Genomic DNA, 15,344 nt, shown 5'->3' on the forward strand with positions numbered 1-15,344 from the left:
AATCAAACTTTCAAAAAGTGAAAAAATCAAAATTGCACGTAAGGTTTAATATTTTAGAATTTTGATCAAATTCCTAAACTATCAAATTTATAAACGATATTCAGAATTTTAATATTTTAATAATTTGGTTAAAATTTCAAAATTTCAAAACTTTTACACAATTTGAAATTTTGATATTTTAGACCTTTGATCAAAATTCCAAAAGTCTAAAATTTCAAAACTTTTTAAAACTTTGAATTGATAAGTGTTACACGGACCGTGGCAACGTCTTGGAGGGTCTTAGATTTACAGTGGGGTTGCAAAAATTAACGCGGCAAAAATGAAGCAGCTAAGTTCAAAAGGAACGAGCTCAACAGAACAAAGACAGAAGACGAGATCGAAGTCGATATTTGAATCTGGGCCAAATATTACCAAACCAAAAGAACGTTCTTCAGAAAACGTCAAAAAGGAATGCATGACCCATGGGTACCGAATTATAAGAACCTTAGGAGAAGGTGCATACGCAAAGGTCAAACTTGCGGAGGTGATGGCAAGGAGATTGGCACGAAATGAAGCCATGTCCATTCAGTCAGAGTATTCCGAGGGAGAACTGCAGGTATACATTATTATTGGAAGCTTAGAATTCATTTTTCATGTTTCGCCTGGTCATGTCTTTTAAAAAATTTCCGGATCCGAAGCCTAAGTAAGTGCATATCTAACAAATTTAGATAATTTACATTTTTTAAATAAATATTTCCACTGCTAATATTCTAGTCTAGTTCATATAACATATATTTTGCAGTATTCCGTAAAACATATGCTTGCATTAAAATAGGATAACATAGAAAATCACATAGACCATTCATTTTCATTTTCTCATCTTTATCGGTTTCAATTTGTAATACATATTTTTTGTATGCTTTCTACGGGATTTTAAATAGAGAATTAAAAAGATATATTTCCAATCTGAAACACTGATGAAATAAGCGAGATAGGTAATTAATAACAGTATCTATCTTTTAATTTGTAGGTTGCAATAAAAGTTATATCTAAAACTGCTGTTCCCAAAGAATTCCTGGATAAATTTTTACCACGTGAGGTTGAGAATCATACACAGATGCCAGAACATCCTCATGTTGTAAGTTACTATTTTATTTACTCGACCACATTTAAATGTTCAGGAAAGCCTCAATTAAAAGTTAAGTAAAGCTGCAGTTAAATGTTAGAAAAGCCGCAATTACATGAGAAGCAATTGTCGCTAGGCATGGAACAAGTCTGCATTTTTATTTGACGTATTTTTTTTGAAATAAAACAATGAATATCATGATAAATCATGCTGTTTAATAGGTGACCTTTATATGGCGAGATTAAAAAAAAGTCCCCACCATTTTTAGCAATGCTGTTAGTGGTTCTTTCATTAACACTGTCTTAAGTGGATATTTTATTAACATTACTGTTAGTGGTTCCTTTATTGACACTGATGTTAGTGGTTCTCTTTTTCACACTGCTTATAGTTCTTTTTATTAACATTACTATAAGTGGTTCTTATATTGACACTGCTGTAAGTGGCATTACGGTTAGTGTTTTTTTTTATTAACATAACTGTTAGTGGTTCTTTTATTAACATTACTGTTAGTGGATCTTTTATTGACACTGCTGTTGGTGGTTCTGTTATTAACATTACTGTTAGTGTTTTTTTTATTAACAGTGCTGTTAGTGGTTCTGAAAGATAACTACTGTAAGCAGTTCTTTTATTAACACTCCTGTTAGTTGTTCAGTTATTGAAACTTCTATTAGTGGTTCTTTTATGACTACTTCTAAAATTAACATTTTATATCGTAGTGGTAACATATAAGAATGAAACGAGATTAGGAGTATATGCAAATTAGACAGAAACCCAAAGACACTATGAACTAGAAGTAATTATGGGGTTGTGTGATTGCTGTCTTTTCTTGTTTGTCCGTACACATACCTATTTGGTTGTTAAACTTGCCAATGATTATTTTATTTTATTGATTTAATTTTCTTTTCCTCTCAACCCTGTCGAAAAAAAGTATCTTCTATCAACTATATGTACGAAATCTGGATGAGGTTAACGGAATTAAAATTACAGGACAAAAGAATTAATAATAAAAAATTTGAGCAAAACCAAAATGAAGACGCGCCTATCAATATTCTTATTGGTAAAAAAAAAATATGAAAAGGGAAAAATGAAAAGAAAAAAATTATCGAAGACCAATGCGGCCTTTATAATTTTGAAAGCGAAATAACGAAATCGCAAAAAAATCTAAATAAACCATAAAAACAATTACGAAAAACGCGAAATAGTGATAGCAACAACACGATCTTGTTTTAGCGGTTTAGTTTTGCGTTTCCAAGATAAAGGCGACAAAGCGAAATGAATGCATCTTGCCTCCATTATGAAAACAGTAAAATGGCCTTTAATTTGTCTTTTCGTTTTAGGTTAGAATATTTGATCATTATCATACACATGATCATGTATACTTAGTAATGGAATACTGCTGTAATGGGGACCTCTTGGATCTTATCAATAAACATATAGGTACAAATCAGAAAGGAATCGGAGAGGAACTGTCTCGGAAACTGTTCAGGCAACTGTGTGAAGCGTTACAGCATATACATATGAATGGAGTTGTTCACAGGTACTTAGTCTATCTCTGTCGTCTCAAATCTAAATCACTCGGTTTTCGATTAACTCTTTCTGCAAATTTTGCATTCCAGACGGAATTTCAAACAATTCGACTTTTCATCTTGATCTTAATAAAAAAAAGCAATATTTTAAAAACCAATTGTTTTCTTTTATTTCAGAGATTTGAAGTGTGAGAATGTATTATTAGATGAAAACATGAATGCTAAATTGACAGGTAAGCGTTTATTTATGAGAGCGTATAGACATTTGCCGAGACAAATTATAAGGAAGAAGAATTATCAATTCTATACAATGCTATAGTGCTCGTGTGATATAGAATTATTCATTATGGCAATACTTATTGTTAGTGGTTTTGAGTTATTGGTTGCTCTTTTCAGAAAATAGATGCCTCAGTGTTAAGATCTTGTCTTACAAAACAAATAGATCGCAGTGAGAACTTGACGGAGCTACCATTCTATTTTTGTGGGATGAGGGTTAGGATATTGACTAAAAGGGGGGAATTTGAAAAAAAGGCGTTTTGAGTAAACAAAATGGCAAAAAATGGCAGGATTTTAATCTATGCAAAAGAAGTCAGGATAAAGAAATAAAATAGGCAGGAACAAATAGAGGGAATTAAAAAGACAGGACAGAGATTTGAATTATAAAATGTGCAGGACAATTTTATTTTCTTCTTCAGATTTCGGATTTTCTGCAGCAGTTGATGACCCCCGAGTACTGCTTCGAACATCATGTGGATCTTACGCTTACACGGCACCTGAAGTTATTAAGAACAAACCATATGAGGGCTTCAAATCAGATGTTTGGAGTTTGTAAGTTTGCGTTATATAGTTAAGTGGATACAAAACTCTTTTCCCTGGTCACATTTATATTATAAAACAATCGTGTCAGATAAAAGAAGTAAAAAAAAATATTTTTGTAACAAGAGTTATATTGGCAATAAAGAATGCGAATTTTACATATTTTAAGTAAACATGAAACCGAAAGAAAATAGAGCTTTAACTTTTTTTCTGATTTGACGACTCCACCAATAAAGATCTAAACAGATACAAGCCCTAGCAGACATCATGATTTTCTGGACTAGTAAATATGATGCGTTATTCCATAATTCCGGTAGCCAGATAAACTTGACGATATAACTTTTTAAAGAATTTTACTCCTACAAATTACATTACAGTAATACCGACATCTGAAAGTCAAAGACTTTCAGACATTCAATTATATCCTTTCCAACAATGATCTTTTCTAATTAGCCTATTATAATGTTATCAACTTTGATTTTAGAGGTATTATTTTGTTCGCCATGATAAACGGTCGTTTACCCTTTAACGACGCACAGATGTTAGAGATGGATGAAGATATGAAAATGCAGAGACTTCGGTTTGAACGCTCATCGTCATTTGGTAAGGACCAATGAAGTTTGATGGTCTGAGTTTTCTTTCTAGAATAACTTATAATTGTTAAAATAGAGTGAAAAGAGCAAAGCTTTCAAATGCAAAGCTTTCAGATCATCGAGAAAAATATAGAATATAGCAAATAAGTAAACAATATAAAGAATAAAGAATACCGAGAAATACTTATAGAAAAGGGAAAATGACCTAAAAATGAAGAATACAGAAATGAGGGTCCCCACCTAAACCCTCGTGTACGATGTATATACTTATGGTCAAAATGAGTTAAACATTTTTGTGGCCCCGCAATGAAGTTGTCGGTGCCATATAGTTTTACCCTTGTCCGATATTCCGAAATTCCGAAATTCCGTAATTCCGTAATTCCGTCATTCTGTCATTCCGCAACAAACCATTATACGGAGTTTCTTTCTAAACGCCTTCAGACATTGAGCTGATTTTAGGTATGTGAGTTAACCAGGATGAGTTACAGATCAAGTTTAAGTTTCGTTCCGCTCCACTAATTTTTGCCGAAATTACGGGCTTTGGACTTTGAGAAAATGTCGAAAATCACAGTTATACGGCCCTTTTTCTAAACGCCTTTAGATATTGGGCTGATTTTTGGTATGTGAGTTAACCATGAGGAGTTACAGATCAAGTTTAAGTTTCATTCCGCTCTGCTAATTTTTGCTGAAATTACGGACTTTGGACTTTGATAAATTATGAAAATCACAATTATACAGATTTTTTTTCTATACGCCTCCAGATTTTGAGCTGATTTTTGATATGTGAGACTACCATCATGTTTGTGTCCACATGTGTTATTGAAGTTGCAGATTTTTCAACTTTTTGGGACGGGGCCATTCGTGTCGCTTTGACACATCTAGTTTTGCAATAATTCAATGAGGAGCAAATTACTGTATCTTCGCATTTCCCAAGATTAATTTAAGTTTTATTTCACATGAAAGCATGCGACGTATCCAAATGTTTTGTTGCTCATACTACAAAAAATACACACAGGGGAGACATATCTAGGTGTCAACACTTTATCTTCTTATGTTGACTTACATTCGTGTAGTGTAACAATTATATTTCTTTGTGCTTGCAGAAGTGAATATATCTACACGACTATAATCTTGGTAGCATTATCTTTTCGTTTATTAGTTTCTATAGAGACGTAATCTTGTACAATAATATTTCAGGTGCTAACTTATAAATTGTTGGTATATTCTCAAAGTACTTTATAAAAGCTGATAATGTGTATTAAACAAAATACAGATTAACGCATGTGATTTAAAGGTTGTTACTTATACAAACACGGGATTAATACCATATTATTTTTTGTCAAGGTGCAATCAAATGGTATTAAAAAATTAACCCATGCATATATTTACTATATTTTTAATACTGACAGATTTCTGTCTGTTTCTTCGTACATAATATATAAATATACATCTGTTTCACTATTATAATTTGTGTTAACAGATTGCATGGTTTTGATACGGAAGTTGTTGCAGTATCAACCAACAGAACGTCCACTACTGGATGACATTCTAAATGATCCATGGATAACAGGAAAGAAGCCTATTCCACGACAGTTACAGAGGCCTAAATGGATTGTAAGTTTTCTCGTTTAAATTATTTACATTTGTCATTTTGGCGTCTTTTATAAATTACTATGTGGTATGGTTTTTGCTCATTGTTGAAGGACGTATGGTGACCAATATGTAATTGTTAACTTCTAGCCATTTAGTCTGGTGGTGGAGAGTTTTCTCATTGGCAATCATACCGCATCTTCTTATATTTATATTGATAAACAAAACAGATACACTTCAAATAGTTTTTTGTTTTGATCTCAGTTAAATAAAAATGAAAATATGTCTTAAGTTTAAGACAACGAGACTCTGATAATTTCATAGAGAGGCTACCTTAAAAAAAATGTAATTTTTAATTTATCACATTTGTCTGATAATTTCATAGAGTGGCTACCTTAAAAAAATTGTAATTTTTAATTTATCACATTTGTCACTTACACGAACACCAGTCGTCGCACCTACCAATTTTTTTCTTGTGAACCAATTTAGACAGCTTTTTCAGTCTTTCTTTGTTTATATTTAGAATCCATACCAAGCTAAGAAACCTGATGCAGTGGAAGTGCCGACAATAATTCATACGCCAAAGAAAGTAATAGAATTTTCACCGAGGATGCGGAATAATACCATCTGTTACCGACCCGACGCCTCTCCAAAAACTTACACAGAATCATTAAGGGGAACAGTAACCCTCAATCACAATGTAGGAGAAACTGTTACCCTTAAAAGCCGTTCTGGCAGAGGTATGTTTAGCAATTGTTTTGCTTGTTTATTTTGTAACTATGTCGTAACTATATTACCTACCGTATAAGACTTGTTATCGGGTCTGTACTAGCATGGGCAACACGACGGGTGTCACATGCGGAGCAGGATCTCAGTCTTATCCTCTCGGAACACCTCAGATCACCCCCCCAGTTTTTGGTTTCTTATTTTGTGTTTTGTGTACTGTTGTTTGTCTGTTTGTCTGTTTGTCTTTTTCTTTGTCATGTCGTTGTCAGTTTGTTTTTGGCTAATTAGTTTGAATGTTCCTTTGGTATATTTCGCACCTCTTTTGTACCCATGCACACGAAAGGGAAAACAACAAAGTATTCCAACTGAACGACATGTGCACTAAATGTTAATTGGAAATAATTATTGTTGCTTAACTGGTCGCACATTTTTCTTTCAAATTTTTGAAAGGCCAAAAAATTATAAGGTTTTTCTATCATCAGAAGAGAACTGTTATCTATAAAGTCAAATGCAGTTTTGAATCATTCAAATGAATTTGACCTTACGTTAATATTAATTATTGAATGTTTTTACTACTAATAATCCATATAAAAAAATGTGATTTCTTTTAAATTTTCTCCTTTTCTTCGTCCTTAAGATCACAATTTTCTAGTCCAAAAATTGTAAAACTATGATTTTTTTTTTGAAAATAGGATTTAAAAAAAGAATGGATGTTACGACAGTACAATCGAGGCCAAACACGTGGCCTCGAAGTAAAGATGGATCTCCGTTGCCAACAAAACCAGGAAATAAGCCCAGATCGTATGCTGCACAACAGAAACACCAGACCCATGGTCCAGATATCAGGACTATTGCTAAAATAATTACTGAAAGATATCGACAAGGAGAAATGGGGTCAAAGGACATTTCGAAGCAAGTGCCACTTTGGCTTGTTAATCAGGTTAGCATTTCTTGATTTAGTAAACTCATAATCTCAACTGAAATTTGCAACATTTACAACTTATTTATTCAAGGTACACACAAATTATATGAGATATCTCATAAACTGTATCAGTTTTTTTATAAACTATATAAAATCTCATATCCTTTAAAAAATATTTAAAAGATATCTTATAAATTTTAGGATATATCATATAAAGTATATAAGATATAATGTACAGAATGTCGATATAATGTATGCGAAATTTTTAATTGGATAATATTTTCTAATTTCTCATTTTAAAGATTCTGAACTCAGAGGGAGAACAGAGCGAACAAGAGAAAGCTAGACTTTTGAATGGAATTGACGCATTAACACAACAAGACGAAGAGGAACATAGACAACGCAGTGTTTCACCCGGATGTCCAGCATGCGCAATGTCGTCTCTTTCAAACACTTTAGACACTGAGAAACTAACAGATAATGTTTCGGTTTCACAAAAAAAGAAACAGAATCATAATGGTAAACCCAGCTGTCGCTCTAATTTAACTAAAACATCAGCATCACCTAGATCCACGGCAAAATCGTCTGTATCTAAGACAAAAACTGAAGCATGCACATCACCAAAACCTGTTAGCGCATGCTCTAAATCACAAACGGCTCAGAAAAAACAGATGGTGGATTATTCGAGTCCGTTGCCAATGAAAAAGTCATCAAAAAGTGCTGATGCGAGGATAGTCGTTAAACAAAGTGTCGCCACTTTCAACCAGGTATGATAATTTTTTTTTAATATTTTGAAAATACACAAATATAAATCATAATAGACAAAGACAAAAATATGGTGCTTATTATGTGTTTTTTTTTAAATCAGATTATTTCGGATCTTACATCAATATTACCTATTGCTATACAATGTTTTACATGTTCTAGTACATGCATAAAATTAAAGCTGATTTGTTTAATAGATTATTTTTAACGTTTCGTTTTAATTTATATAACAGGAGAAAAAAATTCCAACAAATTCAACTACACCAAATATAAAAATCAGTCCACCTTCAACAAAAGTGAGCAGGGGATTCAAGTTCAAAATAATGACACCTGCATGTCGTGCTAAAATGTGCAGAGAGAGAAAAATGCATGCTTACACCAACATGCATGCATTTCAAGATGTAGTGTAAGTATAAGACAATACAATTTTGTTTATATTTTATATTTTCATTTGTGACGGATGTCACATGTGGAGCAGGATCTGCTTGCCTTCTGCAACTGAGATCACCCCGGTTTTGGTGGGGTTCGTGTTGCTCAGTCTTTGGTTTTATTAGCTGCGGAACCGTAGCTCTTAGGTCTTTATGATAATTTTTTGACAACTAACGGATCTAATGTCCGCTAATTGTCAACATATATCATAAGAACCTAAGAGCTACGGTTCCGCATCTATATTTTTTTCTGTGTTCTGTTTTGTGTACTGTTGTTTGTTTGTTGGTCTTTTTATTATTATTGCTATTGTATTTCATTGTTTGTTTTTATACTTAACTTGGAAGTGATTCGCTGCTATCGCTCTAAGGGATCAATAGAGGGTTATTAAAATCCACAGCGGTTTCGGCCTTCCGGCTTCGGCCTCACCCCCCACCCCTGTAGATTTTACTAATCCTCTATGGATCCATAGGGGTCAATAGCAAACCATATAATTTATAATGGTAAATGGTTTTAAAAAGCTTGACTTACTTAGTAGTTGAAGGAAAAATGATGTCAAACCTTCTCCCGGAGCAACTGATATTCTAAAATCTACCGATGTCGTTATGATTCATTTTGTAATGATGAATTTGTCTGTTTACCTGAAAGTTGATTTATTAGAAAATTAATTCTTGAAGTGTTTCAATTTACTAGCTAATAACTATTGACGGAATTCCCGCTTTCTTATTTGAATTTGAATTTGTCTTCCCTGGCGTTTATTTGATGTAACGGGAATTATTCTATTTATGCCGCTGTCCCTAACAGTAAACTCCATTGTAAATATAACATGAAATAAAGTGACGAATAAAAAAACTTTTACTGAAATTTAATGAAAAAATGCAATCCAGTCACAAGTTCACATTGTCCATATAACGAGTTGGTAGATCTTGACGATATCTCACTAACAGTTGAAAGTATTTCCCGAAAACACTTACCTTTCATGCCTGCTGTACCCCGCAACTGTCGTTCACTATCTTTTTAATGAACAATAAGGCGTGCTGCATGTACAGTAGAAAAATGCGCCCCTTCCGGGCCTCTTAAATATTAAAATGTTGTAAGTTGAAGCCAAGATTGCACAATCTTTAATTATGCATGCATAAATAATGCCACTGGACGTTTAGCAGTCGAAAATTCAATCTTAGTTTTCAATGTTGCTTTGTGCCATGCTTTAACGCTGTAAATTGTTTGTGCATATGTTCTTACATTGTACACAGTTTGTGCATTTGTCCTGGTTAGTTTCCAGTTGCTTCTGTCTTGTTTTGTCAATGTTATTCTCTGAGCATTCGATCGAGATTTATACAGGATTTAAAGATTTCGAAAGTCCTTAATAAGATTGCATGCTGATCGTAAATTAACAAAAAATCATGTGAAATGATTAAAGATATAATAACTAAATCGTGTCATTTTCTTCACTGAGAGAGCTTTTAAATATACCAGTTTTATCTGGAATTTATAAACGTTTTTAGATTCATCGAAAAAAAAACAACTTAGGGTTGACATTAATATTTTTACTAGATATGTTTTAAGAGAATAATACTATTTCTAAACATTGCTTAATTTTGGTTTTAAAATAAACATAGATAATGCATTGTTATTATTCTGCGGGCACTTGAACACTTGTTGAACTTGTAAACGGATTTTAACTGGGTATATTTTTAACTGCTTAACGCTTTATGTATATGATTTCAAAACTTTCTTCTTTAGCACTTACGATGTTGTATTTTAAAAAAAGATACTTAATATGCACACTGAAATTTGTATCATATGTTTTTTGATTTTAAACATATGACAGTTCAGTTTTTAGTAATTGCTATTTTTAGTCTGTATTCGTCATTGTTTAAATATTTTATGCATTGATTATCCTGTGTGTGAAATATAAATGGTATACTATTTTCTTTTGATCAGGTGGCCTTTACCAATAGTGCATGGTCAAAGTGTTTCCAGTAGTGCAAATCGCACCTCAAATGCATCCCCCGCAGGTCAACTCAACACGACACCACGTGATATATGTAGGTCAGACACAAGCAGGATATCGGAATATACCGAGGAGAGCCGAATAGCTTTAAATGATGTCACAGATATGGCGCATAAACATAAACTTGTAGTGCATGTGTGTTCATAGTATTGTTTTAAGTCAGATAAATAATCTGAAGAAATTCAAGTTCAAGATGACATGAAAATGATTGCTAATGATTTTGTTAATCTTACAGATTAGTCACATATTTGTATAGTAAAATTTTTAAACATACTTAGGAATTTGTCAGATTTCTTTCAGGTGCATTGTTAAAACATATTCAAAATGTGATTGTAAAATTGTTATTAGAATATTAAATGTATATACACTTATCTATATTAACTGTTCATCAAATATAAAAAAAATGATTTCAAACTCAAGGTCCAACAAGGCATAGAAAGTCAGTTTTGGCTCTACATTTTTAAACTTCCGCCTTTTAATGCTATCCATCTTATACCAATTGACTTAGGACTTCAAACTGTTTTGATTCGTGTACCACCACTTATGCATATTGCGAAACGAAAAATGCGTCTAGCGTACTAATTTGAAAGCCTGGTATCTTACAATAGGATAAACATCATGTTTGGTAATTCTCTTTTCATGGGACAATGTATGAGCTTGGTCAGTCTGGTACAAAGTCGCAGAATGCTGCAGCTGTTTATTGAAAAAAAGGGGGAGGGGTAGGACATTTATCGGGACTCCGGGATCGGATGTTTTTAAGCTTGGAATTTTGTGATTGATCCATTCGGGATCAACAATGATCAAGGAATTTTTTTTTGAATTTTGAGATGTCGGGATTTACATTTTTTAAATTTGGGACCTCAGGATTCCATGTTTGTAAGCCTAGGTTTTTGGGATCAGGACCCCTCCTACCACCCTCTTTATTTAGTAGCTCATATAACGAGCATGTCTTTGCTTGGTTTATTTTCAATTGCAATTAATGAAATATATGACGTATAGATCTGAATGGGGGTGATCACTGTTCAAATAGTCTTAATAGCCTGGAAGATAAAGTTTGGTTATCTAAAGAAGTAATTTCGGTAAAGGACATGTTTTGTACGCTTATTAAGTTCAATGTTTAAAGATAAATATACTTGTACTCTGGTCTAAGAAAAAAAGTAGTATATATTAGTGTTTGCTTCATGCCACATTAGCGCAAAAAACTGTGAGAAAATGCGAATAAGTAAACATGAATCCGATCACAATTGCTTGCTTATGAAATATTGTTTACACATAGACGTTAACAGATAAAATTTAAAAGAGCGCATGTAACACGAGGACTGTTTTGTGCATTGATCGTTTAATTTCACTGTTGCAACACATGTGCATGCTTATCTGGGCTTGTCATTGTAAAAAAAAAATTTTTCACTTTTGTACACATTTGTTTTTTCTGCATTCTGTGTTGCACAATGTTTATTCTTATGCTGTCTTGTCCAAAGTTATCTATTTGTGTCCATATGTTGTGGCAAATGTTTATAATTTCATGACAAACAATGTTCATCTTGACACAAATCATGATCATAACTGAAATAAACTCTTTGATGAACTACAACGTTATTTACCCACTGGTAAACTGTTCACAACTAAGTTCGTTTGGCCAGTCCATACCAATCTCATTCATAATTGGTTCACATCCTGCACGAACAGTATTACACAATAATCGGTTCCACCGCTCACTATCAACTTGTGGGTTACATTTAGGAAAATACACTGAACAGAGGAAGTCTTGAAAAAAATCACTACAACCTGCTACAACAAATATATAAAATTTGTTCACTTCAAGACCCGCTTCATGTTGGTTTTTGTGTCCAAACCGGTTGGGAAATTTGGTCTTTTTCAACTTTTGTGCACACATAGGTATGGTTGTTGGTTCACAGCCACCTAGAACATAACATATATAAATAGATGAAAATCAATTATAAGATAAAAATGATTTAGAAAAAAATAATATACATTAGTGAATGACATTTGAGATTATCTGAATGTACATACAAATACTTAGTATATACTTAATCGGAATATCAAATGTACGCCTCTTATTTTAACGAAAATAACATATTCCATAACGCATTGAAATAAAAGAAGCAGCGATTAAACATGTTAAATGATATACAATAAAGTTTTATCATTATGATTTGCTCATACCTGGAAACTTATGACATTCAAAGTTAGATGACCCAGGAATAACAGTGGATACACAGTATACAATAAAAGTTTATCATTATGATTATGCTCATACCTGGAAACTTATTACATTCAAAGGTAAATGGCCACGGAAAACCAGTGGATAAATAATTAACAATAAAAAAATATCATTATGATTACGCTCATACCTGGAAACTTATGGCATTCAAAGTAAGATGGCCAAGGAAACCCAAACTTGTTCATCAGCGGCTCGCATCCCTTTCGAGAATTCTCACAAAGGTATCGACTCGGTAATATTTTCGATATTTCTTTCACAGCTGGATCGCATTTTGGGAAATAGTAACTGCACAAAAATCCCCTTAAAGACGCACTACATCCAATTTCAACCAAAGGCCAAATAGCTTTTAAATCTTGTGTTGCCTCTGTTTGTGATCTATGACCAATAGTATTTGGAAACGTTGTCATTGTGTATCCTATATTCATGCATTTGGGCGTTGTTATAAGCTCACATGAATACACTAATGAAAAAGTAAATGCAAAAATAGCTCCAACAAGATAGAAAAACATGAGGTCTATATTGGGATATTAAACAAAATGGAAATTGACAATTGTCATTTTTTTTAAATTATGATAAGGCCTATTGATAGTTATCAAAAATAGCAGGCTTATAATCTAATACACGGACGGGCTATTAACACCCATTATAAATTAACGTTAATAATGCATTGTTAAATTTGACATTTTATCTCCTGACTAATGAAAGATCATCGTAAATGGTAAAAAGAGATTGAAATATAATGTCAGTACACGAAGGTATTAAAGAATTGAACTTACAGCAACATATGTGTCATATGACTGACAATTTAGTCTAAACTTGAATGCATGATTTGTTAATAGTTGTTATTAGCTTTGAACTAGCTGTACAAAACAAAATATGACTGCGAGTAGTACTACTCTCAGATCTATACTTTGTAGTAATGTCAAACGTTCTGATATTTGATACTCGAGTACTTGGTCATGATAATCGCGTATCGTATGAATTTTGATTTTTGTTGGAATGTGGTATTTTGGTTAATACTTTCATAAACGTAATTAAAATATGATGACATCGCTTGACATCTTAGCGACGGACATACGTATTTGTTTTTATTTAAACATATTTATTTATAGTGGATTGGGAAACTAGTTTTGCAACTTATATTAATCCAAATCCACTTTCAGGGTGCGAGTGCTGCCTTGTAGCGGCGTTAGCCTGCTCTTTTCCGAAATCTACAAGGATATATTCACTTGGAAGAGATATGGCTCTCTCTTAACACGGGTCAGCCATTTATCGTCCCCTTCCGACGGAATATCATCGTTTCCTCAAGACCATACTTGCAAATGGTGTCAAGGGAGAGCCGAAAATTCAGTCCCTGAAATTTTGATCCTGCAACGGGAATCGAACCATGAACCTTTGTGTTTGTAGGCCGATGCACTAATCACTACACCACGGCTCTCATACGTATTGTTTGCAGAACTCAAACTGTATGACTACAAAATATGACTTGATCCTTGGTAATGTGTATCGCTAGTCCTCTATGTTTGTAGGAAAATGGAATAACTGACCACCATTTATAAAACATACCTGTCATAATAGCAATTGCTGTTTGTGTGTTCATGAAATGTATAAACTTCTGTATTCTTATCTTTCATTTTTGTTCATATGATGTGTCTTGATGATTTTGGTAACAAATGACATGAACTTATATATCCCGTCATTGTGTTATTGTCAGGAATATGATAGTTGTTATCCATCCGTTTGATGTGTTTGAGCTTTTAATTTTGCCATTTGACGAGGGACTTTCTTTTTTGGAATTTTCCTCTGAGTTCAATATTTTTGTGATTGTTCTTTTTTTTCCATTTTAACTTAAACCAAAATAGAGTTTCAAATACACTTTTATTGCATTATAGGTAGGTCTCATATCAATCACTTTTTCAGAGAAGTCTTTATTAACAAACAAAAGTAACTTTACGGCTTGTGAGTTATTAAGTCACGAAAGAGTTATTACGTGTACAAGCCCCGTTACAGATGTCTCTTTACGTTATTAGACGCCTAGGGTTCAACGCAAATCACTTTTATTTTTATCTAGTTCAGCAATATGAACTGACCAACAACATCAGATGCAAGTCTGTTTTAAAGTTTTGAAGTCCTGCACACGAAAAATCTTCTCGAGGGAACGGATTATGCTGGTTCTGATAAAACACTATTTTCGATTATAGATTAACCAATGCAATGTCTTCGTTATTTCTGTCGATGGGTTGTTGTATTATTTACGTATGATCTACATCTGCTTATATTTATAACGTGTTTGACTAATAAAAACATGAAATTCATTCATGTAGGTGATTAAGACAAGTTCTACCATTTAGCTAACAACCAATTTGTCAGTAAAGTTATACAGTGATTAATAGTTTGTAATTGGTCAAGATGAAAGCCGAACTCAGCATTGCTGGTGGATGTCACTCGTATATAGATCGGATCCCTACAAGCTTTATGATAGTTTATCTCATTTATGAATGGGATACGCATATACCATTGATGTTACTACCTAGTTTTACTTCGTTCACTGTACATATCTGGTTTGCATCCTTTCGGAACTCTTGTATTAATCTTTTTGTTCAAATATCTTTTTTTAAA

At 33.0% G+C, this 15,344-nt stretch overlaps 1 protein-coding gene across 1 annotated transcript; it reads left to right on the plus strand.

Annotated features, from left to right (window-relative positions):
- Nucleotides 1-277: 277 nt before the first annotated feature.
- Nucleotides 278-10,854, plus strand: LOC143075498 (uncharacterized). Its single transcript, XM_076250929.1, has 12 exons — nt 278-595; nt 1,010-1,117; nt 2,443-2,642; nt 2,809-2,864; nt 3,327-3,459; nt 3,932-4,050; nt 5,521-5,654; nt 6,154-6,370; nt 7,049-7,296; nt 7,581-8,045; nt 8,277-8,449; nt 10,414-10,854. The coding sequence occupies exons 1-12, from the start codon at nt 320-322 to the stop codon at nt 10,628-10,630; spliced, it is 2,346 nt and encodes a 781-aa protein (XP_076107044.1). The 5' UTR covers nt 278-319; the 3' UTR covers nt 10,631-10,854.
- Nucleotides 10,855-15,344: the final 4,490 nt, after the last annotated feature.

Source organism: Mytilus galloprovincialis, chromosome 5 (genome assembly GCF_965363235.1).
Source record: "Mytilus galloprovincialis chromosome 5, xbMytGall1.hap1.1, whole genome shotgun sequence".
In the NCBI taxonomy this organism is placed as follows: domain Eukaryota; kingdom Metazoa; phylum Mollusca; class Bivalvia; order Mytilida; family Mytilidae; genus Mytilus; species Mytilus galloprovincialis.